The 26,619-nt window shown below is 48.4% G+C and overlaps 1 protein-coding gene across 1 annotated transcript; it reads left to right on the plus strand.

The window, feature by feature from the left end:
* Positions 1 to 390: 390 nt before the first annotated feature.
* On the plus strand, positions 391 to 25,115 carry LOC138258831 (BLOC-1-related complex subunit 6-like). The gene is made up of 4 exons (XM_069206103.1): positions 391 to 878; positions 15,001 to 15,155; positions 23,028 to 23,111; positions 24,470 to 25,115. Exons 1-4 carry the CDS (start codon positions 554 to 556, stop codon positions 24,593 to 24,595), a joined length of 690 nt encoding a protein of 229 aa, XP_069062204.1. The 5' UTR covers positions 391 to 553; the 3' UTR covers positions 24,596 to 25,115.
* Positions 25,116 to 26,619: the final 1,504 nt, after the last annotated feature.

Raw genomic sequence — 26,619 nt, forward strand, 5'->3', positions numbered from 1 at the left:
ACTATAATAAAATAGAGTACTTAGGACATTTAGATGCAGCAGGATAACAGTTTGCAAAGGGTCCAAAGTCAGCAAACATTCTCTTGGGCGTAAACGTTTCCCTCTCCAAGATGGCGGCCGCGCAGACCGGAAGTGTCACAGGGTCTGTTCTAGCCGACCTTGTCCGTCTCGATGGTGAGTGAGAACACAGCAAACACGGGGGAGCGTCACCACGGTTTTCTGGCAGATTCGGTCTAATCCAAGATGGCGGTCGCGCAGACCGGAAGTGCCACAGGGTGTTTTCTAGCCGCCTTTGTCCCACTCGATGGTGAGTACTAGCACAGCCGGGAAGTGGCAGCGTCACGAGGGCTTCTCTAGCAGCTTGTCTGCCTCTCTATGGTGAACAGTGCTGAGACCGGACGTCCGGCGTGGGATGTAAACAGGAAGTGGTTCCTCCTGACCAATCAGAGGCCTCGCCAGCGTAGCTCGGCAGGAAGCGCAGCTCCGCCGGGCCGGTCCATGGGGAGGCGCCGCGGCCTCTCTGCTCTCCGGGCCGGGGGGCGGCAGTGACCCCATGGAGCCCTCGGGGCCCCCGCAGCACGTCATGGCCGAGGTGCGCGTCCGCAGCGGCTCTCGGGGGCCCGAGATGAACGGGGCCCCCGCGGGCCCGCGCCCCGGCCTGGGGAGGCTGCAGGACAGCCGGAGCCTGGACGGCATTAGCCGGGCCTGCGCCGCCGGCCAGGGCAAGGCCGAGCCCGGCCGCAGGGCCACCATCTCGAGCGCCCTGGAGCTGGAGGGCACCGTCAGCCAGGAGGGGCCGCTCACCCACTTCACGGCCAACAACCTGCAGCTGCGGATCCGGCTGAGCGCGCTGCACGGGGCGCTGCGGGGGCTGGACGGTGAGAGGGGGGCTGGAGGGGGGGGGGCTGCGGGGGCTGGACGGCGAGAGAGGGGGGCTGGAGGGGGCTGGAGGGGGGGGGCGCTGCGGGGGCTGGAGGGTGAGGGGGGGCGCTGGAGGGTGAGGGGGGGCGCTGCGGGGGCTGGACGGTGAGAGGGGGGGGCGCTGCGGGGGCTGGACGGTGAGAGGGGGGGGGCGCTGCGGGGGCTGGAAGGTGAGAGGGGGGGCGGGGGGGGCCTGGAGGGTGAGAGGGGGGGGGCTGGAGGGTGAGGGGGGGGGGGCGCTGGAGGGTGAGGGGGGGGGGCGCTGCGGGGGCTGGACGGTGAGAGGGGGGCTGGACGGTGAGAGGGGGGCTGGAGGGGGGGGGGGCTGGACGGTGAGAGGGGGGGGGCTGGACGGTGAGAGGGGGGGGGGGCTGGACGGTGAGAGGGGGGGGGGGCTGGACGGTGAGAGGGGGGGGGCTGGACGGTGAGAGGGGGGGGGCTGGACGGTGAGAGGGGGGGGGCTGGACGGTGAGAGGGGGGGGGCTGGACGGTGAGAGGGGGGGGGCTGGACGGTGAGAGGGGGGGGCTGGACGGTGAGAGGGGGGGGGGGGGCTGGACGGTGAGAGGGGGGGGCTGGACGGTGAGAGGGGGGGGGGGGGCTGGACGGTGAGAGGGGGGGGCTGGACGGTGAGAGGGGGGGGGGGCTGGACGGTGAGAGGGGGGGGGGCTGGAGGGTGAGAGGGAGGACGGGGGGTGCTGGAGGGTGAGAGGGGGGCGCTGCGGGGGCTGGACGGTGAGAGGGGGGGCGCTGCGGGGGCTGGACGGTGAGAGGGTGGGGCTGGACGGTGAGAGGGGGGGGGCGCTGCGGGGGCTGGAAGGTGAGAGGGGGGGTGGGGGGGGCCTGGAGGGTGAGAGGGGGGGGGCTGGAGGGTGAGGGGGGGGGCGCTGGAGGGTGAGGGGGGGGGGGGCGCTGCGGGGGCTGGACGGTGAGAGGGGGGGCTGGACGGTGAGAGGGGGGCTGGACGGTGAGAGGGGGGGGGCTGGACGGTGAGAGGGGGGGGCTGGACGGTGAGAGGGGGGGGGGCTGGACGGTGAGAGGGGGGGGGGCTGGACGGTGAGAGGGGGGGGCTGGACGGTGAGAGGGGGGGGGCTGGACGGTGAGAGGGGGGGGGCTGGACGGTGAGAGGGGGGGGCTGGAGGGTGAGAGGGGGGGGCTGGACGGTGAGAGGGGGCTGGACGGTGAGAGGGGGGGGGGGCTGGACGGTGAGAGGGGGGGCTGGACGGTGAGAGGGGGGGGGGCTGGACGGTGAGAGGGGGGGGCTGGAGGGTGAGAGGGAGGACGGGGGGTGCTGGAGGGTGAGAGGGGGGGCGCTGCGGGGGCTGGACGGTGAGAGGGGGGGCGCTGCGGGGGCTGGACGGTGAGAGGGGGGGTGGGGGAGGCTGGAGGGTGAGAGGGGGGGGCTGGAGGGTGAGAGGGGGGCGCTGCGGGGGCTGGACGGTGAGAGGTGGGGCGGGGGGGCCTGGACGGTGAGAGGAGGGGGGGCGGAGGGTGAGAGGGAGGACCCAGGGGGCGCTGAGGGGTGAGAGAGCGGGGGCTGGAGAGTCAGAGGGAGGACAGGGGGCGCTGGAGGGTGAGAGAGGACGGGGGGGGGAGCTGGAGGGTAAAAGGGGTACTGGAGAGAGGGTGAGAGGGAGGACGGGGTGGGGCGCTGGACGGTGAGAGGGGGCAGGAGAGTGAGGGCGGAGGGGGCAGAGGAGGGTGAGGAGGGAGGGTGGATGGGGCTGGGTGGTGAGGGGGGGGCGGAGGGAGCTGGATGGTGGGGGGCTGGACTGGTAGGGGGGTTGCACGGAGCGCTGCTGGAGCTGGATGGTGAGAGGGGCGGAGAAAGCTGAGATGTGAGGTGGAGGGTGAGAGGGCGTGGAGTGGGCTGGACGGTGAGAGTGTGGAGGAGGGTCAGAGAATGGGAGGCTGGAGGGGGCGGAGTGAGCTGGAGGGTGAGAGAAGAGGGACTGGGCGGTGGGTGCATGCACTGCACGGTGGGAGTCTGACAGGTCCATGGACAGTACGTGAGCACTGCCCCAGGTGCAGCTCTGCTGGAGGCCACCACCGGTCTGTGAGCGGAGCTGGTGTGTACAACTGTGGGTGACACAAGCCGGGGTGTGTGGTCTCGCAGCCGCCTGGGCTCCTCGCTTGCCATTCACACCCGGGTTTATAAACCGGGGTTACAGGGAGGGGAAGGAGTAGGTCAGAAGCAGGAGGGTGTGAGAGGCCCGTGAGGACACAAGTCAAGAGTCTCCTGTCTGATGGCGGAAGTGAGCACTGACTCAGTGTCTCCAGCGATCAGAAGAGGAAGTGCTGCCGTGAGAAGAGCAGCCTGGGCCCCTCGTCTTCGGTGACATCGGTGAACGGCGGGATGGACTCGTGTGAGTCACTTACAGGCCGGCCGAGCCGCGGCTGCAGGGTGTGTCCGGGGGTGGGAGCGGAGCTCAGTCTGTGCCCTCGCCCCTGGCACGTGTGAGGAGTGCAGATCGGCCCCGTTGTTACTGCAGTCAGGAGCGGATGTTGTATTTCACTATCATCGATGTCTGTTTTGTCTTGATGGGGGCACAGGCCTTTTATTACGGTAGTTTTCCTTTGGTTCAATATGTAGAAATTCAAAACTTTTCTGTAGATACATATTGCCAGCCAGTTATATGCTAAGTCTTTTTAGATTTGTATTGAGTTTGTAGAAGTTACTTAACAAGTGTCATATATATATATATATATATATATATATATATAATATATATATATTTTTAGCACGAACACCGTAATGAAATTATAGATTGTAAAGCTTGACCCTCCTACTTCTGTACGCTAGCAGAGCGGATCTGTTTCAGTCACCAAAAACAAGGCGGGATGCCAGAGGTCCCGGCACTGACAGTTGAGGCTTGACGCAGAAGGTCATTCATATGATCACTCTTGGAGTTAGGCAACGCGTGTTTATTCAACTGTCAAGCAGCCGCCATGCGCGAGACAGGTAATTAAGACAAAAAACCCTTGCAATCTAACCCCTCCCTGCAGAGGTATCTCACAGAGTGCCAGGTGTTTCACAAACGCTAGGTCGATAATCGGTATTTTTTTTGCAAATTCTCTTCTCGGTGGCGATATGTTCTTGCCTATTTTGTGTATTGACTTATTAGAACGGGTATTGGTGTGCTTTACACGTCAGTGTTACAAGGGTGAGGTGTTCTGTGATTCAAACTCCCTTTTTCACTACACTTTGGGAAGTACTGCCTTTTTCCATACATGCAAGTTAAGACTGTGTTTACTGATGCGTAACTGGGATGCTCAGGAACCTTCAATTTTTGAGTTAAACACACGGGGAACAATCACCCTGCGAACAGTTACATTGAATGGGTTAGATAATACGTAGCTGGCTTACATATGCAGTTGTAGATAAGGTGTGATGTGTGAGATCTGGGAAAATACCACCCAGGAGAACTCCGTCTTGGAATTGATGAGGCACAGAAAGCTCCCAAACTAATTTGTAATCTTGGGGGGGTCATGCGCTTGGCATGGTTCCCAAATCTCTTTCAGTCTTAACCTTGTTGAGGCATATGTTCAGTTGTGCGCACCAATGCTGAATAGCACTGGTTTGCACATTTAAGTGTGCATCAACAACACTCTGCAACTCCCTTGCACTGTTGGTTGGAGTAGACGGGGGGCAGTCTACTCCCTCCCCCGCCGGCTCTAATGGTTTAGTCCACAGTGTTGCCATGCACTTTATATATAAAGAATGCTCGCCGGCTTAGTACAGTGCGTGCATAGAACCTGTAGCAGCCTGTGTCCACCACCGAGTATTGCCATGGGGTCCTCGCAGACATGACCCTATACCACAACATAGATGTAGGATGCTCTGCCCACTGATGTCTCCCAGTGCCAGAACACAACTGTGTTCCACCGGCCCACTCAGCCGCTTCTACCCAGCACATCTTGCTGCTTTCCTGCGAGTGCAGGGTCATAAGAGCGTGGTCCGCTAACACCCCTTAACAGTCAGCGAAGGCACATTCTTCCCGCTGAGAACTTTCATGAAGTCGGTGTTTCTCATTTCAAAGAGGCATTGTGCCTGGTAAATACAGAAATGTGCTGTGGTACTGGTGGTGAAACAGCACACAGATGACTGCGCCTGGCCGCATGAGTGATTACACTGAGTTGAAGGTACACGTGAGCCAGCTGTTGACTAGCTCTGTGTTCCTTAATGGGAACACCTGCAATTAGATGCTCAGTCGTGCAATCCGAATGGCCAAAGCTGGTACCTGGGCCAACCTAGAGCTGGCATGTTTATGCATCCAGCTCAGTGGAGTGTGTGTCGCCTTTGTTACTTCCCCTCCGACTGTCCCAGCTGCACACAAGCCCCTGTTGTTTCTTGCCATTCTGCACAGCTCAGTGAATGCCACCCAGCCTTTTGATATGCTGTCTGCCTCATCGTCGCTGGTGGCCAAGTAGAAAACATGGGTCACCAAGTTTGAGTACTATTTATCTGTCGTGAAAGAGACTGACCCTGCAGCAAAGAGGTCTAGCCTACTTCCTTTTGTAGGTGAGGAACGTTCTTTACCCTCTTGGACAATGGCCTAGACAATGACTGTGTTGTTTTGCTGACAGCTCTGCTTTTGCGATTCAGCACACAGGCAAACCAGGAATAAGAGCGTTTTGGTCGTAGGATGGTGCAACATATATTCGTCAATAGATGCATTCAGTGCTTGTCTACTTGCACCGGCAAGCACGTTTGTGAATATGGACAAAGAACCGTGTACCCTAGTTATTCTAACCTGCCACTTATCAGTTCTCCGAAAAGAGATTCTGAGAGAGAGAAAACATGTCTCTGACCACCCTGCTAGTACTTGGGTGAGCCCACTAGCTTGAAAATGCCTGCACATTAAGTCCTACCTGATGGCTAAACCCATACAAACACAATGGTAAGGACCAAGTGAAGATGCCCATACCCCCCTCAAAGAAACCACAGATTAGGAAACAACATAGACTTTAGATATAGTTCATCAGTCTGCAACACCAAAGACAACAGTTCACAATGAAGGCAAGACCTGTTGTGCTTTTGGCGGAGCAGCCATTTCAATAAAGTTTGCAGATCGTGAATTTCAATTAAGTATAATCAATGGCTGAAAGGATGCAGTGAAAGTCCAAGCACCTGAGCACCCGCCACATTGGTGCACAGCGGCCTGAAAAGTCGGATCATGCTGTGTAGTCTGACCTAAAACACGTTCATTCGATCTTCACCATCAACATCCCTGCACTACCTCGGAAAAAGTCGCAGCTGTGGTGTGAGCTATACATCCATTCATGGACAGCCAGTGGCGAGTCTTGTGGCCACGGTGTGTTGTCAGAAAGAGACTATAAAAGTTGTACCCGTCACTAGTCTTGCAGCTGACCTAGGCACACATCTGTGATTTGGTGGCACAACTCCTATTGATTTGGCTGGAGTTTGCACTATGGTACACCGAAAGGAGTCGTTCTCTGCATGTTTTTTCGTGGCTACCACCAAAGGCCATAATTAGCTTAGGTGCTATAAATCCCTGATATTCATTTCCTCTGTGTTTTGAATACAACAGTGTATTCATAGATGCTAGAAGAGTTTGCAGATGTGTTCTGTAGCACTCTTTAGCTGTCTCAAGGGCAAGTGGGTGAAATTACATAATGACCCCATAATCCAATCTGTGTTCCTTTGCCACAAAATAATCAGGTTTCATGTGCAACAACTAGTGTAGCAAGAGCTGGAAAGGGTGGAAGTTGGATGTATAGAAAAGATTGAAGGGCCACTTTATGGGCTTTCCCACACTGTTGTTGCAAGAAAGCCAAAATAGCCCAGGGCTGTCTGCCTCTATGTTGACACGCATATGCTGGTTCGGGCTATACAGAGTGAACATCACCTGTACCCATAATGAAACGTGTTGGTACAGAAGTCGATGTAAGTGTATCTCTCAAATAGACTTACAATTAGGATACCATCAAATTGTTCAGACAAAGAGTCAAGATACATTTCCTACACATGTCGAATTGCTGTGATACAGTCTACTGAACTTCAGCATTTCTAGTGTCAGTCTTTCAAAACTGTATAAAACGATTGGTATCCGATCTGCAGGAGACATTCAATGCTAATGATGACTTTATGGTCAGTGGCATTTCACAGCACAATTAATGCATTTAGGCGCTGTTGGAATGGATCACAGACCATGTGCTGAGTGTATCTAGAGAAGTGTGAATTCCTGACAAACAATATCAAGTTCTTTGAATATTGCTTTGCCAAGAAAGGTATCTGTCCTTATTTAAAGACAGTTCATGGTGTCCGAGCATGGTGTTTCTCGAACAGTGTATCCAAGGTCTGGAGTTTCTTGAGCATGGTCACCTACTTTGGTAGGTTTATAGAGAATTTGATGTATCTGACACAACCTTTATGAGACATGCTTAAAAATCCAGTACCCCTTGGATGTGAGAGTTACAAGCATTCAAAAGCACAAAGGCAGCCCTGTCGGCCGACACCACTATGAAGTATCATGATCTGGCAAACCAAACTGAACTTATTGATGCCAGCCCTTCAGGACCTGAAGCCATATCGATGCAAAAGCAACTTCATAGCATCTGGGCGTTGATTGCATATGTGAGCCGAGCTCTGACAAACTGATCAGAGGTGTATCCAAATAGAGAATGTGACAATCGCAGTGGTAAGTGGATGTAGGCATTACAACCTCTACCCTTATTGAAGCACCTTTCTGGTGTGCACTGATCACAAACCTCTGATACCCCTATTTTAAGGGTCAAAATCCAAACTGCCATCTCAGATTGAGAAGTGTGTGTTGCAACGTCAAGAGTACTGTTTTGAGGTGGTGTATTGTCCAGGACAAGACAAGCCTGCGGATCATTTGACCTGCTCCTTTCGAGTGTCAGCCAGGGCTGAACGAGCCTGAGACACACAAGAATACATTTGATTGGTGGTCGGCAACTCTTGTCCCAACCTGATCACACTGGAAGAAATTAGCCAGGTCTTATAATAAATGTTTCCAACATGTAAGAAGACCCCTTAAGGCACATAATTGGTGGCCCATCTTTAAAGAACAGGATAATCGAATTGCTGATGCCGGTATGTAAATTCAAGAAATATAAACATCCAACATGAATTGTAAGCAGTTTAAGATGGCCTGGTCCTCCGAGGCAACCTGCTTGCAGTTCTGTGCTGCTTGATACCTCGACTGGTGTAGGCTGTACGCCAGACCACCAGGGGATAGTGAAAACAAAAAATGAAGCGTCCGCTAAAGGTCTGGTTTCTTGATCTAGATTTTTGAGTGGAGAGAACTGTTGTATCAACACCACCTTGCAACATCCTTGTAGTGTCGGTCAGAGTGGACAGGGGCCAGAACGCCCCCCACCTCCACTGGGCCTATAAAAAAGCAATGGCCTCTGAAAACAGAGCCACAGATACTGCACACCCTTGCCAACTCCATTCATTTTCACAGTCCGATATCTATAGATTGATTTTATGCCACAATTGTGAAATACTATAGGTGTCAGTGCATATTTATACAAGCCAGCAGTTACACATTAGTAGGACCTAATTTAGTTATCACAAAACGGAAGCCAGTTGTTAACTTTTCATGCATTTATTTACAGTTGAGTCTTTAAGGCCTTAACATACAGACCAATTAAGCCTCCTCATCTGAACCTCTCACCCACTTGCCTCTCAACTCTGTCATCCCAAAGCCTTTCTACCCCGTGTTCACAAGACCCCCTCTCTCTGTCTCATGGTGGTCTCTCCACAAATCTCTGTAGTGACCGTCGGTGCCCATACATACATTCTAAAGGATGAATCTAGGCTGCCACCCACATTTCTTTATATTTGTTGTTTTGTATAATGCGCACAGTGTCAGTTGAAGTCAGGGTGCTTTACATTATTGTAAGGATTAGCTATACATATAGGAGAAGTGTGGCACAATGGTTAGAGCGGCAGACCCTGATGCAGAGATCTGGCCCGGGACCAGGGTTCAATTCCCGCCTCGGCGGGTCTTGGGCTCAATTCCCTTGAACCAGTTAATTCTCGTATCGGTGTCTAATCTAATTGATGGGTCCCACTCTGTAACTCTGGGCAATAGCTTGCTTAATCTCCACAACAGCCCTGACAGCGCTTGGATGCCTGGCTTCACCCTGGGGGTTGCCCAGGAGAGGACGCCTCACAAGGAAAAGCCTGGAGGGGTTCCACAGCGGTATGCGTATAGCGCCTTGAGACCCTAACGGGTGAGTAGTGCGCTATACAAGTGCGAAGTTTTACGTTTACGTATATATATATATATATATATATATATATATATATATATACACACTGAAATAAAAAAAAAAAGATGCAGCAGGTTTCAGAATTAAGGCTGCAAGTATTCTGTATAAACAACTGTTGGGCTGCGGTTGGGCTGGACTCTTCCATTCTTTGGAACAAAGCGTACAAAAGGCCCCTTTCGGGTCCACAGGGTGCTATTGACGATCTCGTGTGCTGCCAGGGAGAGGAGCCATTGCAGGATTTTTGCTCTTCGGGTTTTGGACTTTCACATATGAGTACTTTGTTTCTAGAATGTATCGTTTTCAATTGGGTCTATGTAGTTTTTTGCTCTACAAAACATGGGTTGTTATTGATTGTAGGAAAGTAGCCTCTTTTTAGCTTGGTTACCCCCACTTTTGGCCTGTTTGTCAGTATGTTTGACTGTGTTCACTGGGATCCTGCTAACCAGGACTCCAGTGACTCTGCTCTCTCCTCTAAATTTGGCTGCTGGTAGCTTTTTATCCCCACAGTTGGCATACTGGTGCCCCCATGTAAGTCCCTAGTATGTGGTACCTAGGTACCCAGGTCATTGGGGCTCCAGGGGATCCCTACAGGCTGCAGCAGTTATTCTGCCACCCATAGGGAGCCCCTGCAAAGGGTTCTGGAGGCCTGCCATTGCACTCTGCATGAACCGGGTGCCCCACACCCAGTTTCACTACTCTGCACCAGGTCGCTGTAAGTCACCCCTATGGTAGGCCCTCTCAGCCCAGAGAGCAGGGTGCAGGTACCTGTGTGTGAGGGCACCCCTGCACTAGCAGAGGTGCCCCCATGAACTCCAGCTCCATTTTACTGGACTTTGTGAGTGCGGGAATACTATTTTATATATGTACTGGACATAAGTAACTACCTATGTTCAGCTACACAATGGTAACTCTGAACCTGGGCATGTTTGGTATCAGCATGTCAGAATCATACCCCAATACTGTTGTGAGTATTGGAAGTATGGTTCCATGCACTCTGTGGGCTCCTTAGAGGACCCCCAGCCTTGCTACCGCCAGTCTTGCAGAGTTTTCCAGGCAGCCCAGCTGCTGCCACCTCTCAGACAGGTTTCTGCCCTCCTGCTTCTTGATCTGATCAAACCCAGAAAGGCAGAACAAATTATTTCCTTTGGTAAAGGAGGTAACTCCCTTTCCCTTCGGAAATAGGTGTGACTGGCTTGGGAGGGGTAGCCTCACAAAGCCACTGGTTTTGCTTTGAAGGGCACATTTGGTGCCCTTCGTGCATACACCAGTCTACACCGGTTCAGGGACCCCCAGACCCTGCTCTGGCAAGAAACTGGACAATAGAAAGGGGAATGACCACTCCCCTGTCCATCATTACCTCAGGGGTGGTGCACAGAGCTTCCCCAGAGGGTCCATTGGTTCTGCCATTGGCAGGGAACTCTGGGAGCATCAGAGTGGCCAGGCAGGTGACGTCAGTGGCACCCTCTGATAGGTAGTTACCTGGTTAGGTGACCAGGCCCCCTCTTTAGGCTATATAGTGTCTTCCTCTGGGGTGGGTCCTCATATTTGGCTTGCAAGACACCAGCAGGGACCCTCCATGAATCTACAAGCTGCAGATCTACCAGGAAGACTCTTCTGCAACATTGTATCTGGAACCCTTGCTAGCTTTGCAACGTTTCCCCGCTCTGCATCCTAAAAGTACTGCAACACTTTAGCCTGCTCAAGAAGAAGAAGCAATCTCCCTTGGGGTGAAGGCATCATTCCCCTGTAACTACAGGTACCTGACCATTGACGACTGACTGCGTGGATCTCCCCTCATCCTGAGTGGCAAGGGTCTTGCATCATGGATGGTGGTCCAGAGAGTCTCCCTTGGTCCTCTCTACCAGCTGTCGCACTTTGGTGGTGGTAAGTTCTTTCTACTCCACGCAAGACAGTACCCCCATGCACTGCGTCCTTTGCAGCTGCCGGGGGGGATGGAGGAGGGGGGGGGACTTCAGGCGACGTTTAGCTCTAGACCCCAGCACTCCTTCCTGCAACTTCCAGACCTCTGTGTCATCCTCCGGCAACTTGGGAGCAACTTCTGTGGTGCTGCATGGGCTGTTTTAGCAACTCCTGTGTCCCTGCTCTGTGGGGCACCTGTGGGTGCTGCCTCTGCTCCTGTGGGCCTTCTGTGACACTGAGGGTCCCCTGTGACACCCCCTCCTGGGTAGAGTCCTCTTGGACCTTGCTGGTCCCTGGCAGCACCCCTTTTCCTCCAACCGTGAGTTTGCCTTTGGCAAGGCTTGTTGATGGAAATCCTTCACCGACACCCATCTGCAATCCAGCTTCCAGCATGGGACATCTTTTGCTCGCAGCAGGACCTCATCTCCTGCTTCTGTGCTGCAGCGCTGACCTGTCTTCCTTCTTTGTCGACCAACTCCAAAAGGTACCTCTGGGTGGGTAGTATCTCCTACTCCCCCTGAACTCCACAGACACTTCTGGATTTGGTCCCCTGTCTCCACAGGTATCCATCTTCAGTATTCCACTGCTGCTTCCTTGCAAGCTGTTATGGGTGTCTTCATTTTCTTCTTTTCAACATTTGGGGTGGTTTGTGGAAATCCAGTGTTTTACCCCTGCATTCCTGGCCCCTTGGTGGGGGGGAGGGGGGAGCTGCATTACTTACCTGTGCAGTTTCTTAATACTCCCAGCTACCCTACACACAATTTACTTACCTAGACGGGGGGCCCTGTGTTCGCATTCCACTTTCTTAGTATATGATTTGGGCTCCCCCTAGGGTTACAATTGCATATTGCTATTTTACACTGTTTTCTAACCTCTTTATGCCTCTTACTGTTTTAGTGTGTGTATGTGTACGTATGTATGTATGTGTGTGTGTATGTATATATATATATATATATATTTATTTACCTCCTATTGGAGGGTTGCTTCTCTGGTATTTTCTGATACTGTGTTCCAAAAAGAAAGTACCTTTATTTTTGTTAAACCAAGTGTTTTCTTTCTTGTGTGTAAGTACTGTGTGAATGTAGTGGTATCGCATAAGCTTTGCATGTCACCTAGATAAGTCTTGACCATTCATCCACCGCTACCTCTAGAGAGCCTGGCTTCTAGACACTGCCTACACTTCACTGAGAGGGGATACCTGGACCTGGTATAAGGTGTAAGTACCATAGGTACCCACCACACACCAGGCCAGATTACTACATTGGTCGACTCTGCCTCTCAACCCAGTCAACTCCTTGAGGCTTCATTTGTCCCCTTATCCCTTTCTGTCCCACCCAACTATATTATTTGAGCCCTCCCCCTCACAGATTTTCTCTCACCTTCTCCATCAGTCCTCGCACCATTGGCTTCTATTCCTTGTTGGAGCAGTTATGCCATATCTATTCACTTACCCCTTTCTTTGTCTAATGCTCACCCTCAATTCCCTAATTTTCACTAAATGCTCACTCTTGTGGTTGCCCTGTTTGTGAATTTGACTGACAAATCATATCACCATTTCCCACAAATCAAATCAAAACGTGGTTAAGAATTAATACTGTTTAGAATTCTAGTAACCTGTGCTCCCCTGTATCCTCTTCCCCTTGAAATAGAGCTGACAAGCAACCTGTATCATTGCCGGAAAGAGCAGGGCTTTGATATCCGGCTTCTGGACTCCTACATTTGATTTTTAGCAGCATTGTGGACCTGATGAAATAGCACAATGGCCCTAATAAGGGTGTTCACTGTTGTACCTGGCCAGTTAAATAAATTCATGCCTTCTTAGACGGGCTCTTCTTGAGAACAGTAACATCATAAGTGCAACCAAGGGATCATTAAATAAATTTTTATCCTAAATAGTTGCAGTCAGGCCAAAAATGAAATGTGAAAACCACACAAACAGTTGATGTAGAATAAATCAGTGAAGATAATAAATACTGAAAGGAGGCGCATATATGAAGAACATCTAATATATGTTAAGTTCACTGTAATCAAGAACAATCCACTCGTTTTCAGTCTCCCAAACAAAGGGGTACATTCTTAAAACGTGTTCAACGTAAGTGAGGAGTGGTGTTGGTCACATATGTGCTAATCCACTCTTGTATATGATGTTTTCTTTGTTAGTCATCCATTCTTTCTACTAATCATGTTTGACAATTGAGCACTTGATGCGCGAGGCCCAAGAAGTGAACACACATCAACGTTTCGGTCTCTGGTGTAATCAATAAGTGAGACCATCTTCAGGGCAGTAGACACAGGTTAAAAATGTCTGACCCCGGTTTTTAAAAGCATTCTGGAAAAATCGTATGAGCATGTGAAGCTGCCAAACTAGATTGATTCGGAAGACATCCGTGCAAAGGGAACCAGTTTTGTTTATACTTAGACTGAAGATTACCTTGTGCTTTTCTGCTGTGGCTTCCTTGTGAGACAATCCTCCTTTGCCCTCATACATTTTCCAAATTACCTCAGTGGTTTAGTCAACACTAGTTCATCCGGGTGTCCTTTCAAAACTAATAGAAACGTGAACATGTGTTCCACTTATTGTCTGTCATGCTTTGAAGTGCTTAATCATCAGCAATCATGCAAGTAAAAAAGAATGGATGATTGACAAAGAACTTCATATACAAGAGGGGATTAGCACATATGTAACACCCACCATCATTGGACATTGTAGGACTCTTCACTTCCGCTGGACATAGATATACTCTGTGCTAAGCATGTACCCCTTCACTCTTTAAGGTTGAATGCTAGTAAATTGTTGTGCTTGTGTACACTGAATTTAATATAAATTAAATGCACTTCATGTTATGCCCCTTTTCAGTATTCCTTTCACTGATTTATTCTTCATTAGCTGTTTGGTTCATGTGGGTTCACATTTCATATTTTTTTATTGCAATTATTCAGTATTTTTCCTTATTTGCCTTGTTTTAGTTTATTTCCAAGCTTACAAGGGGCTGTTGCCCTTTACTGTATGAATCTCTACAACATCAAGCAGAGTAACAGCGCTGTAGGGGTGGATCATAAACTCTGCTCTGCTCGCAGAGTTTTACCCACTCCGCTTGGAGCATGGGGTTTGGCAAAAACTCTGGAGTTTTTTTTTTTCTTTTTCCCGAGCGCGGTTTGCCAGCGTTAAGTTGCCAAGCTAGAAAAAACAAGTGTTAGACCACCTCTTTGGAACATTTCTCAAAGCACCAGATTGCCACCGCTCACATTCAGAAAGTTGCTGCTTGCGTTGCTAAAGCTGCCACTCAAGTAGAAAATCTACTCGAGCAGCTCAAAAGCTGCGCCATCTGGCGTGCTAGGCCCAGGACAAGCTCCCTGCACTAAAAATCAAGGCAAGCAGCGCAACAAACCAGGAATCTGCTGCTTTCAGAAGTCCGCCTAATCTTATGGAGTTTTTAGGTAACTCCACGGAGTAACTCATAGTTTTGACCACCCGTACTACTCTTCTCTCTTTCCTTTATTTCCATATTTTTTTAAAATCACCATGTTGTCTGATGCTCTCTTTTCTGCTCTCTGTGCGTTGTTCATCATGGCCGAACAGGTGGACCTTCCTGATGTTTGTTCATTGGTAGAGATTGAACCTTCAGTCTGTCTTCCAGTACGTACGGATTACTGCACTTATCCCAGGCCCGAGACTCTTTCTGATACACATCAGCTAGTAGGATATTGCCTGTTGTAAAGTTTGTTTAGCAGATGCTTTGTGTTAAAATGTCATTCTTCTGTGACTGTGTTTTTTTTTTTTTTTTTTTTTTTTTTTTTTTTTTTGCAGTATAACTCATGACGGTTTACCAAAGATGTTTTAAATAACATTTTATTCACTATCGTTCCTTAATCCACTGGTGTTCCTTCACTTATAGCTGACAGCTCCATCCGAAGCCCATGCCTACAGAGGCACAAAGCAGATATCCCTCCCATAGACCCAGACGTGCTGAAGGACCTGGAAAGGCTCACGCAAGATGTCGCTCACAAAGTGGATCAAATGATGAAGAGCTTAAATTGTACCATTCAGAATGTAAGTTCCATCTTGTTATTGTGCAAACTAAATGATGAAGCATGCCACCTATTGGGTGGGCGAGGGCTCTTGCTTCTAAACAAATAGGTGCCTCGATGACCTGGTAGTGCTCTTCTAGTTGTGTTTGAGTAGTATGTTTCGTAACAGTGTGCTCTGTTGTCTTGACCTATGAATTAGGAGATTGTACACTGGACCAGTTTGTTCTCCCAGTTGATTTCTGTAGCCATATGAAGTCATGCATTACCATACAATCTTATAACGAAAAAAAAAAGTACGCATGTTACATGGTTTAGGCTGCTCGAGACTTTAGTGCAACTGCGGTTCTTGCTTCCCAAGGTTGAGGAGCGCGGAATGAGCTTCTTAAACCCTAATATGCAGGTTGTTGCCTAGAGCTCTATTCTTCTTACAGACTTGTTCACCTTCCATTCAGCCTGCTTCCATGGTGGTGGTGTCTGCTGGCCTTTCTCTGCGTTCAGTATTGCCGACCATCAGACGTCTGACAAGATCCCATCCTCACTCTACCCACCTTCTGTTAAACTTCATCCGCCCTTTGTGGCTGCCCTAAACAGCATGCCACCCAGCCAACGTGCCAGGTGCCCAGAACATTCGCCGAAGGCCAGTGGTATTCACTGGTTCACCCACGATCTTGCTGTCTGGTCCAAAGCCCCCCTCTTTTTTTTTTTTTGTCACATAGACAGTGAGACACCCTGACTTAACACCACTTTTGAAACAAAGACTGACCGCCTCTGAAGGTGTGACCTCCGAATGACTGAGTGAAACACTGACACAACGTTTGTACTGCTCGCATCAACCAGCCATGCAGCACCTCAGTTTCACAAACTGGCAACATGTGCCTCAGTGTGCACACTCAGAGAGAATTTAGGTGGCAGCTGCCTAGAAAAGTTGGAATATTGACTTTATTTTAATGTTAAGCTACAGTACTTAACAGTAAGACTGATGCTTAGGAGTACCGGTTCACTAGTCGAGCAGACGCCCTCGGTCTGTTTCTCTGTCCACCTGCAGCATTCTGCCTGCTTTCTTACACATTAAAGTGAATCGCCACAGTGTACAAGAAATTTTATAACCGGTAGAATTTCATTGCTCTACCTGATAATGACTGGACCTAATGGTTAGTATTTATGTACTAAAGGTATGCGTGTTCTACAACCCTATAAGTGAGATTATTTTCATTGCTGTATCAACGAGCTTTATAGACTCCTGGGTCACTTTTTACAGCCGTCCTAGCTGATTTTTGTGTGTAGTGTTTTTATATTTATTTATTGTATTTATCTCCGGGCATCAATTCCAGCATTCCTGGTCACATCCACCGTAATGGGTTCGGTGCGAGCTGCGGATGCCAGTTCCGTCATAAATATACAAAGAAGGTGCCGTGCCATAAATTACGGACACCAAAAAACTCGCACTCCACAGCTTATTTGCAGAAATATTTATTCAATGGTGGCGCGTTTTGATCTCGAAGAGATCTTCTTCTCAGCTGGTGTTGGCAAAGTCACAGCAAACGCTCTGTTTGACAACAGGACCTGTAAAGCAAGTCCCGTTGTCAAACAGTGGAACCTTCATGGGACAGAGATTAAAGGTGTCGAAGCAACTCCGTGCTTGCTGAAGCAATGGCACTGCAGGGGAAGCATTAAGGCTTCCCCTGCCATGTCAGGTAGCCCATAAGGGCATTTTATTACCCAAAAAAAATAACAAAACCAAAAAAATATATATATATATATATAATAATGTGGGTGGGTGGGTTGAGGGGCCATAAGGGCTCCCTCACAGATCACACTTTCTCTTATTTTGTGGAAGTCCGATTTTGAGCAATGTAAGAGAAAATAAATTTGTATATATAGGACTGCGGCTCCCTAGAGATGATTTGCAAAAAGACACGCTCATGCAGGGAAATGCACAGCTGTGACTGGCTGCCAACGCTTCGAACCAGGAAGTGATGGCAGCCATCTTTGGACTCAGCTTGAGCCGACGGCCATAAAAAAAAGTGTGGAACGAAGAAGGGGGAGGGGGAGGCAGGATATGGAGACCCTGTCCCTTTAGCTTTGGATTTGGGGGTCAGAGTAAAAGCATTTTTTTTATTTAAAAAAAGTGTCGCCGTGAAATTGCGACGTCTTTGCAAATTCGCTGGGAAAATTAAAATAAAACAATTAAGGCACTGGCTTTTGCGCTGTTTTATAATAAGCCCCCGATTGGGCCAGGTCCCGGGGGCATTGTTTTTTGTCCCCCCCCCCTCCCAGCCCCTGGGACCGCCATCTCCCCGGGGCAGTATCTAAGTCTCATGTTTATTTTTTTAAATGTGAGCAACTGCTGCTGCTCGCTAGGGGATGTTTACTGCTTAGGTGCCATGTAAAGGTTTATTTCATTCATGTTTGCAGTCAGTGAATTTTTTTTTTTTTTTTTAGGGGTCTTGCTATAAATACTCGTGATCGTGCACATTGGTGCACAAAGTTACTATTGTATGAAATAGGTCTGCTCATTGGTGGCTGCCACAAGGCATAGCCTCGCAAGTAAATACTGGCACTCGTTATGGAAAAGCTGTTCCGGCTCTGTGTGCAGGAAGCTTGGCTAACCTACATTTTTTTTATTTGCATTCTGATATTTGTCTTGAATTTATATATAAACACCAAGAGCAAAGCACGAGCAGTCCATGTCACTCAGAACCCGTGTGAAAAACATGCCTGTTATTTACTCTTTACCCATCTATAATTTTATGTTATGTATGGCCACCAAAATAATCCTCCCCTCCTTTCAACTGCTGCCAGGACAGAGGAGTATTGGGGGAGGCACACACACAAGATGGCCTCTTCTCCCTGTCCTAGTTAGAAAGAAACAAAAGAACTGGCGTGCCACCCACCTTGCCCCTCTGTGCCATCTGCAGAGCCCAACCACGGCAGCCTGGACTCCTTGTGACAGTGCAACAGTGGGTCACTAGTTCGGTTATCCTCTGTTGCTATGTCATAGAAGTGAATTACTGGAGTTGGAATACAATCATTTACGCCAGTTGTCTGTCCCGGAGCTTTGTAGATCAATAGGGTAAGTATTAGTGCAAATAGTAGAATCAGGTGGAAAATCCTGACCTGGATAAAATAAAAGCCCTTTTTTGGTATTGCTCTTCGGAACCCATTTGTGCCTCTACAAAGCACTCTTAGTAACAAGGAATATTATCACCAAATCTAATGGTGCTCTGGTACTTCCTTCAGAAGGATGGAAACCTGAGTTGGCCCTGCCTGATGTCAAACTTGATGACTGGGCATTTCAGTGGCGAGTGTTCACCTTACCGAGCCAGTCACCACGGAGACGGGAAAACCTGAGAGCGCCGGAGGAAGGCAGGACAGAGGATGGGATGACTCTAGTGAGTGTGGCGGGTGGATGGTAGGGAGAAAGGTGGTCACATCCGAGAACGCATTGTGAGGGCCTCTCCATCGACCGAAGGGTATTTATCCAACCCATCTTTGTTGGCTGCCCTTGTAGAGTAATAGTTTGATCACATGTAGTAAATATAGTTCTGTTAGTTGCACTCGGGACAATATCCCGCTAGAGTTACAGCTCTGCAGCTTCTCCTGAAGAGCGCCGTAAGGGGGGCAAAAGTAATGCTGCACGCAGCAGTGACCAAGAGCCATGGCGCCGAGGCAGTGGTTGACGGCTGCGGCTTTCACTGGATGATACAAAGTGGTACTGCTTGGAAAAGGGTACAGAGATGGACCTGGAGGAAGGTGCAAGTATTGGGGTGGTCCATGAGGTATGCCATGGTTATGGAGATGGAAGAGACCCCGATGCGAGGGGTACGTGGTTGTGTTTTGAGTGCAACAGGAATAGGATCTGTTAGACAAATGCACCTTGAGCAAAGAGTCATATCCCAGGTGGTTGTGAGTTACATTACTGCGAACTTGAAGTAATTTGTTTATCACCCATTGAACTACCAAGCTTTCAAATGACATATGTTAGTCTTCAAATTCCATGCTAATAAGTTCTTCAGATTGTAGTTTGTCAGTTCTTTTCATTGTAACTTTGTTCTTGTATATCATATTGTTTCACACCAGCAACATCTTGTTGAAAGTTGTGACTGAGAAGCTTATGAATTATTTGTGAAGTCAAGAATACAAAATTATTTTGAGCATGTGGCTGTTGATGCTTTTTGGACAGCTTGACCTTTGCTTAAGTTGAAATTATGAGACTCGTTTGTAGTGTAAGAGTTGCACCAAGATAGCCCTCTTGTGCTGAATGACTGATAGTCACACCACACTACTTGCCTGTCTTGCAAGGTTTGCTGTGTGAAATGTCCGGGGCTCTGTGGGTGTTGAAGTGACTTAGTCCCTCCTGCCAGATATGTTGTTTCGTTAGCTGCTGGATTGCTTGTGCTGTGTTTCTGCCTGATGTTGGCTGTCTAGTATTATTGTGCTGGGGATGATACCCCCCTTCTTTCCCTGTCATTCACGATTGAGTTGGGAAGGGTGAAGTGGGTTTCTTTTATCGTGCGCCCTTTTTACATAGGTGCTCCGCCCAATCTTAGACATTGATGCTGTGAGTGGGTTTGTGCCTCAATGACCAGTACCTTTGCACGTCTCGTTTTCCCCTGGAATAGAAGGGGTGTGATGTTGGGGGAGAAAGGGTAGATCCAGGTATATTTTTCTTATATCCCCCATTTTTGAAAACTACCTGTGAACCACTGGTCTTTCTGAACCTGGGCACAAATCATGGTGAGGGGCATAACCTCTTATTAGTAGCTTTTGCGGGTTTGAGCTGTGTGGCATTAATGGATTCACTCGTTTTCTTATTTAGCTAATTTTATGCTGCTGACAATTCTTTGAAGAATTTGGGGGGGGCGAGGGGAGACATGCACAGCGCTGTTGAGCATTCAACTGCCCGAATTACGGGCAGTGGAATGCGCGACTGGTGCTGGTGCACCCACTGTACTGCTACATTGCCCAGCTGGGAACTCAAATTGGGCCCGACGGGGTTCAGGCCACCCATGTTGCCCGATGGCTGAATGACATTGTCAGGCGGCAATGTCCTAATGAGGGCCTTAGTGCACAAGTGTCATAGATATTAATCATCTGCTTCTTGTGCTTTGTGTCTCTTATTCCGTGGATTGTGCAGTCCCACTTTGTGTGCTTTAAGAAGGTTGCCTGCCTCTCTTGGTTCTTAATAGAAGCATGTAATGAGAGCCTTTAGGGTGTATTATTTTACATGACGCTGTTTTTAATCCCATTTTGGCAGTTTTAGAAAATGAGCGAGAACCTCTCCTCGCTGCAGAGAAACCCTGGGCCTAGTGGTTGCCCGGGCTCTGGGAATGTCAGCGTCATGGCCTGTGCCCTGGTGCTTTCGTCTCCTGTTCTTTGTGTTGTTAATTAGTTGCTGGTGACTTTGTGTCAGTCCTACGATCCTGCTGTTTGTCAGCGGTTTTCCCTCTTTCTTGCTTGATTGTCCAGCCCTTGTTTCTGGTGGCGCTGTTTGGTTCTTGGGCTCTTTTAATCTCCGCCTCCCAGTGTTGCTGTGCTTGAACGGGGTGCTGCACCCAAGAGTCTTCTGGGCTTTGCATGGACAATGGAGCATCGCGTAAAGGAACGAGTGTAGGAGGCTGGCCTGGCTTGTAGTGAGTACCAAGGGGTACTTACACCTTGCACCAGGTATCCCTTATTAGTGCAGAGGGGTGTCTAGCAACTTAGGTTGATAGAAAATGGTAGCTTAGCAGAGCAGCTTAAGCTGAACTAGGAGACGAGTGAAGCTCCTACAGTACCACTAGTGTCATATGCACAATATCATAAGAAAACACAATACAGAGATATACCTTTATTTTTATGACAATATGCCAAAGTATCTCAGTGAGTACCCTCAGTATGAGGATAGCAAATATACACAAGATATATGTACACAATACCAAAATATGCAGTAATAGCAATAGAAAGCAGTGCAAACAATGTATAGTCACAATAGAATGCAATGGGAGCACATAGGGATAGGGGAATTCTGCAAGAAAGACCAACACCAGCAGTGCAACAACAATGGATTTCCAGACGAGAGTACCTGTGGAACAAGGGGACCAAGTCCAAAAGTCACGATCAAGTCGGGAGTGGGCAGATGCCCAGGAAATGCCAGCTGTGGGTGCAAAGAAGCTGCCACCGGATGGTAGAAGCTGTGGATTCTGCAAGAAGGAAGAGGGCTAGAAACTTCCCCTTTGGAGGATGGATGTCCCACGTCGTGAAGAAGCTTGCAGAGGTGTTTTCGTGCAGAAAGACCACAAACAAGCCTTGCTAGCTGCAAGGGTCGCAGTTAGGGTTTTTGGATGCTGCTGTGGCCCAGGAGGGACCAGGATGTCGCCAATTGCGTGAGGAGACCGAGGGGGCGTCCAGCAAGACAAAGAGCCCACTCAGAAGCAAGCAGCACCCGCAGAAGTGCCGGAACAGGCACTACGAAGTGGAGTGAACCGGAGCTCACCCGAAGTCACAAAGGAAGGTCCCACGACGCCGGAGGACAACTCAGGAGGTCGTGCACTGCAGGTTAGAGTGCCGGGGACCCAGGCTTGGCTGTGCACAAAGGAAATCCTAGAAGAGTGCACAGGAGCCGGAGCAGCTGCAAATCACGCGGTACCCAGCAATGCAGTCTACCTTGGAGAGGCAAGGACTTACCTCCACCAAACTTGGACTGAAGAGTCACTGGGGAATTATAAGGGTTTTCCAGTATGCCAATGTAAATTGGTGAAATTGGTCACTAGCCTGTTAGTGACAATTAGTAGAGAGAGAGCATAACCACTGAGGTTCTGGTTAGCAGAGCCTCAGTGAGACAGTTAGGCATCACACAGGGAACACATACATATAGGTCACAAACTTATGAGCACTGGGGTCCTGACTAGCAGGGTCCCAGTGACACATAACAAACATACTGAAAACATAGGGTTTTCACTATGAGCACTGGGCCCTGGCTGGCAGGATCCCAGTGAGACAGTGAAAACACCCTGACATACACTCACAAACAGGCCAATAATGGTGGTAACAAGGCTAGAAAGAGGCTACTTTCTCACAACGAGGCACGGATTGCGCTCGATGAGAAGCTCTCGTTTTTGGAATCGAAAAAAGCAAGGAAGAGCAAGATTACGGCTGCCAAGTGTTAACTTTCAGTCATTGAGGTTGTAAACGATGAAATATCTGGGTGGTTCGGGGACTTTGTTTTGTGGGCTTTTTAATGTGCAAACTTACTGATTGAAACTTGCTCTTCAAATGTTGCTTTTCCCCCCTCATCTCGCAGCCCTGACCCCCATGTGCTGAACACTTTCTTTGCTTCTGCGCATTTCTTCTTGGCCCAGTTTTCTAGCCCCTTGGATGTGCTGCCATCCAAATTTTATTTGTAAATCAACCGAAATGAAACAAAAAGCTCTGGAATGCCAATTAATGACGTTCATAATTACAGTTTCAGTATTTTTGTAAATGAATGTAATGCCTAGCTTTTGCCCAGCATTGCTTGTTGCAGCAACTGTTAATCTAGGAAGCAAAGGGCTTAAACTGCTTTCAGGGTCGGTATTGAAAGGCAAAGACCTCCACACTGAAACAGGAAAGCGTAGGTGGCTCAGGAAGACCTGACTAGGGTCAATAAATACTTAGCCATGGCCTGGACTACACTGCATTGCTTTTCTGTGAATTGGATCAGTCCCTGCTGTATCTGTAGAACCCCCTGTGCTCTCCGCCAAGAGCCCAGCGGTGCAGCGCAGACTGTGAACTGGTTGAGTTGTCCACCATTTGCAGTCATTGACTATGCTGTACACAGTGGTTTCTGGGTAGGTTACTCCAGTTATGCAAAGGTGAAGTAGATACACGAGGCTTTTCTTTTTAATGGAGCAAACGTCACATGTTTTTCTTTCAGATGACTGCTCTGAGTGTTGGCTATATCCAGACATACAGAGATTCAGTGGACAGTCTCGGCGAGTCGGTGGACATGAGCATTAAAGTAAGAAATCTGATATCTCAGCACATTCTATCATGCGCAGTGCACTCACCATGCTTTTAGTTTGACATTAGACTCTATAATGTTTAAATGTTTGTGTTGGCGAAGCCAGCAGGACTGGCAGTGGTCCTCGCCATCCTTATTGCCCCTTTGGCACTGCTTTCACAACTGTTTTGTTAGGAATGCTGTTTTTTTTTGTGTGTGGTAAAAGCAAAAATGTTAGGTCTCCAAATGCACACTTTCCCATAGTAAGCCCAACACTTAAGGGAACTACTTTGTGTGAAAGTGCTGAATGTCGTCACTCGCAGTGAAGCTAGCCAATGGCTGAAGTGGGCTGACCCTTTCCTTTATGATGGATGCTGTAGTGGGTGAAATAGAAATATGACTGATACTGTAACAAACCAACAGGTGAAGAGGTCTGCCTGAAAGCATCTATATAATACAATACGTTTATTCAACACATACTTTTAGTAAAATCAAACGGTTTTGGCTAATGCCAGGTTGGAAAAAGAACTTGGGGATTCATTTCTGCAAGGTTAATCCTGACTTAATTTAGTGTCCCAATATAAAGACCTGGATTGCTCTGCTCAGTCATTGCAAGGAAAGCCACCTCACTCCTTCTCAAAACTCTTGATTTGCTCAAGTTGGGCCGCAGGTTGCATCTGTGCCAACTGCAGGCATCCCAGAATACAAGCTCAGTGTTGTCAACCTTCTGACTTGCGTGAACCCTGACTATCATTGGTCCGAGCCAGGGACTGCCTTGCCCAGGCAATTTCTAGGATTTGAAGTTTATAACAATGCACAAAAATACATCAGATAAATGCACACATTATGATTTAGTTTTTGATTCAGAAACAAATTCCAAAAATTCAAATTTTAATGCGAAGTTTGAATCCTTTAAAATGTAATATTTATTTATGATGAATGATATGGTAGACTTTAGCACACTATTTTTATTTTTTTTACTGCTATTGTGTGTTCGCTTTTACTTGACCAAACCACTGCTTCAGGGCTGTTTTTAAAATCTTCAGTTTCTAATTGTGTTCTTATGTGTATGCTCTATTAATCTGCCACTGTTGTGTAAACAGTTGGGCATCCCTGGAGTAGGTGTCACAGACACCAAGGGTCTTGGGCCACAGTTATGGTATCCCTGCGGTAGCTCGTGTATGTTAAAGTGTAGCAAAGAGCTCTGAAGTGTCCACACGTTGCAAGCCCAGTGGTAATATATAAAACGGATTGTTTGCTGGTGACGAATGCACTTGATCTAACATAAATCTGGTTAACATTTTACTGTGACACCAGTGAAGTTGGTTGATTGTTTTTTTGTTATTTCTAACTCTTGTATTTTTCCTTCCCATAAGGGCATGTATACCCTGATGGCTCGTTGTGAGGAGTTGGATCGGTCCATGCAGCCCATTCATTCTTTGGCAAAACAAATTCGGGAGATCAAACGAACCCTGGATGTATTTGAGTCGTTATGCAAATAATACCTAACCATTTCAGCATCTGAAAGTCTCTGCTTCCCTGTTTGAAGTTGGCCTCTTATAGCATATTGCCGGTGATACTGCATTGATTTGTGCGCAGCTGAATCGAGAATGCCTCCTTTACAAGGAGGCTGTGGGTACATGTGGTCACGTCACACGTACTTTCGCAAGCATCGTGTTGGAATTAATTGGCCTCTGTCAGCTTGCTTGGTGAAGGATTTGTTAGAGAACTGTGCAGGGCCAACCAAAGAGCTTCTAGCACAAACTGTAGATAATGTATATAATTTATATGAATGACTAGTCTTTCGGCCCGCTTAAAGAATCCAAGATGTTAACATATTTTTTAACACACAATGACTTGTTAATCTGATGAAAACGGTTTCAACAAGGGATTTTGCCAGCCCATTTCTTTGTGTTTTGATTTTATTGAATAATATCACAAACTGCTTCTGTCAATTAAAATGTTCAGCCTTTTTTGCTTAACCCAAGTGAAATACTTGAATATTAAAATGGCACTTACGGATTTGCTGTTTCTAGAGTGCTGTCATTTGGTAAATCTTACTTCTGTTTTCAGCAAAATATTCAAGGGTAGGAACGCTTGACTCACTGCACTTTTATTACATCGCTTTTTAGCTCCTTCGTGCGCTGCGGAGCAAGACCAGTTCTGTCCAAACCTGTCTCGCCCGAGCCCGAGGCGGCAATCGACCTAAAGTTGGCGCCACTCTTTTTCCAAGAGGAGTATTGAGTAAGGCCCGGCAGACGTGTTTTAGTGAAAGGAGCGCTCCAATGTGCAGTTGGTAACATCCTGTCAGTCGTGGTCTGCTAGGAGTTGGGGTTAAGAGGCGCGCGCAGCTAAAAAAAAAAAAACACAAAAAAAACCTAGTCCCCCCTCATTTCTGATACATTATGACACGTAGGCACTTCGAGGGAGAAGCCGGCCTGTATCGTGGAGGCGATCGTGTATTTGTCTGAACTTTTAAAAGAGAGCTGACTCCACTGCAATGGTCACATTGTAAAATGTGTTCAGAGCTGCCAACTAGTCCAGTTTCTTGTGAAACGACGTCAGCCACTTTGCATTGTGAGACTTGTATTTTCGCATTTAACATTGCATACTGGATTTTTTTAGCCCAATTTTACAAAGTGCTTTTGGCAAAAACTTGGGTGCAGTTAGATGTCTCATGACACAGGGCAGTTGGAAGTAGAGTATGATAATGTGAGGAAATAAAAGGCAAGAATGCGCGTCTGCTCCAGATATGCATTGTGTTGCACAGTTTGTCTCATCTGAACCTTTACCGGTAGAGATCAATGATATACAAACCAAACTTCATCCTACCCCCAAAATGCACTGTTAGCCCTACTGCTTTATTATGTTTAAAAGGGTTTTTTTCAGAATTTTTTAAAGCTATTCTGTGAGCATTGGATGGATCCAGACATCCAAAAATTCCATACATGGGAAGATAAAGTTATCCTTCAAGTGCTGATCCACACCCTGGAAACGTGCATGGGCTTCTCTGCAGTAGTTAACTTCCTACCTTGCTGACAACCACTGACTTCTACAAAAAGGAGCTGCAAGGTCCCGGAGCATTCAGGTCTTCGAGAATATTCCTTCGAACCACCCCTGACCCCTCTTCCCCCACTCCCTCCCCCAACAACCTCTACATTCAGTTGGACTCCTTGAATTTATACTTTCAGCTAACATTAGGATCCAGCAGTACGCCGACAGCACTAAACTTTATCCAAAAATCTCTTTGACCAATATTATTCTGCCGTTCACTAACTGAGATCCTCAGAGGATCGCCACCTTGAGGTGATTTAGGGACTTGCGTGTCCTAGTGACCTGGAGAGATATGCTGTGGGAGCTCATTTTCCTGCAAAAGTCTCCCCATCAGGACAAGTCAAATGGTCAAGACCATACGAAGCACGATCCACTGGTCCTACAGGTTGGTGGCTGGGAACAAGTCTAGCAACCTGGCCCCCAAGAAAGCATTTATTTTGGAATCTGCGTCAAGAACCACTGAATCAATTGT

This window comes from Pleurodeles waltl, chromosome 9, assembly GCF_031143425.1.
Source record: "Pleurodeles waltl isolate 20211129_DDA chromosome 9, aPleWal1.hap1.20221129, whole genome shotgun sequence".
Taxonomy (NCBI): domain Eukaryota; kingdom Metazoa; phylum Chordata; class Amphibia; order Caudata; family Salamandridae; genus Pleurodeles; species Pleurodeles waltl.

What these genes read in the sequence shown, in the direction of transcription:
- LOC138258831 (XM_069206103.1), top strand. Translation starts at nt 554, where the DNA reads ATGGAGCCCTCGGGGCCCCCGCAGCACGTCATGGCCGAGGTGCGCGTC. An exon ending in GGCGCTGCGGGGGCTGGACG is followed by an intron (nt 879 to 15,000) that starts GTGAGAGGGGGG and finishes CTTCACTTATAG; the next exon opens with CTGACAGCTCCATCCGAAGC. An exon ending in TAAATTGTACCATTCAGAAT is followed by an intron (nt 15,156 to 23,027) that starts GTAAGTTCCATC and finishes TTTTTCTTTCAG; the next exon opens with ATGACTGCTCTGAGTGTTGG.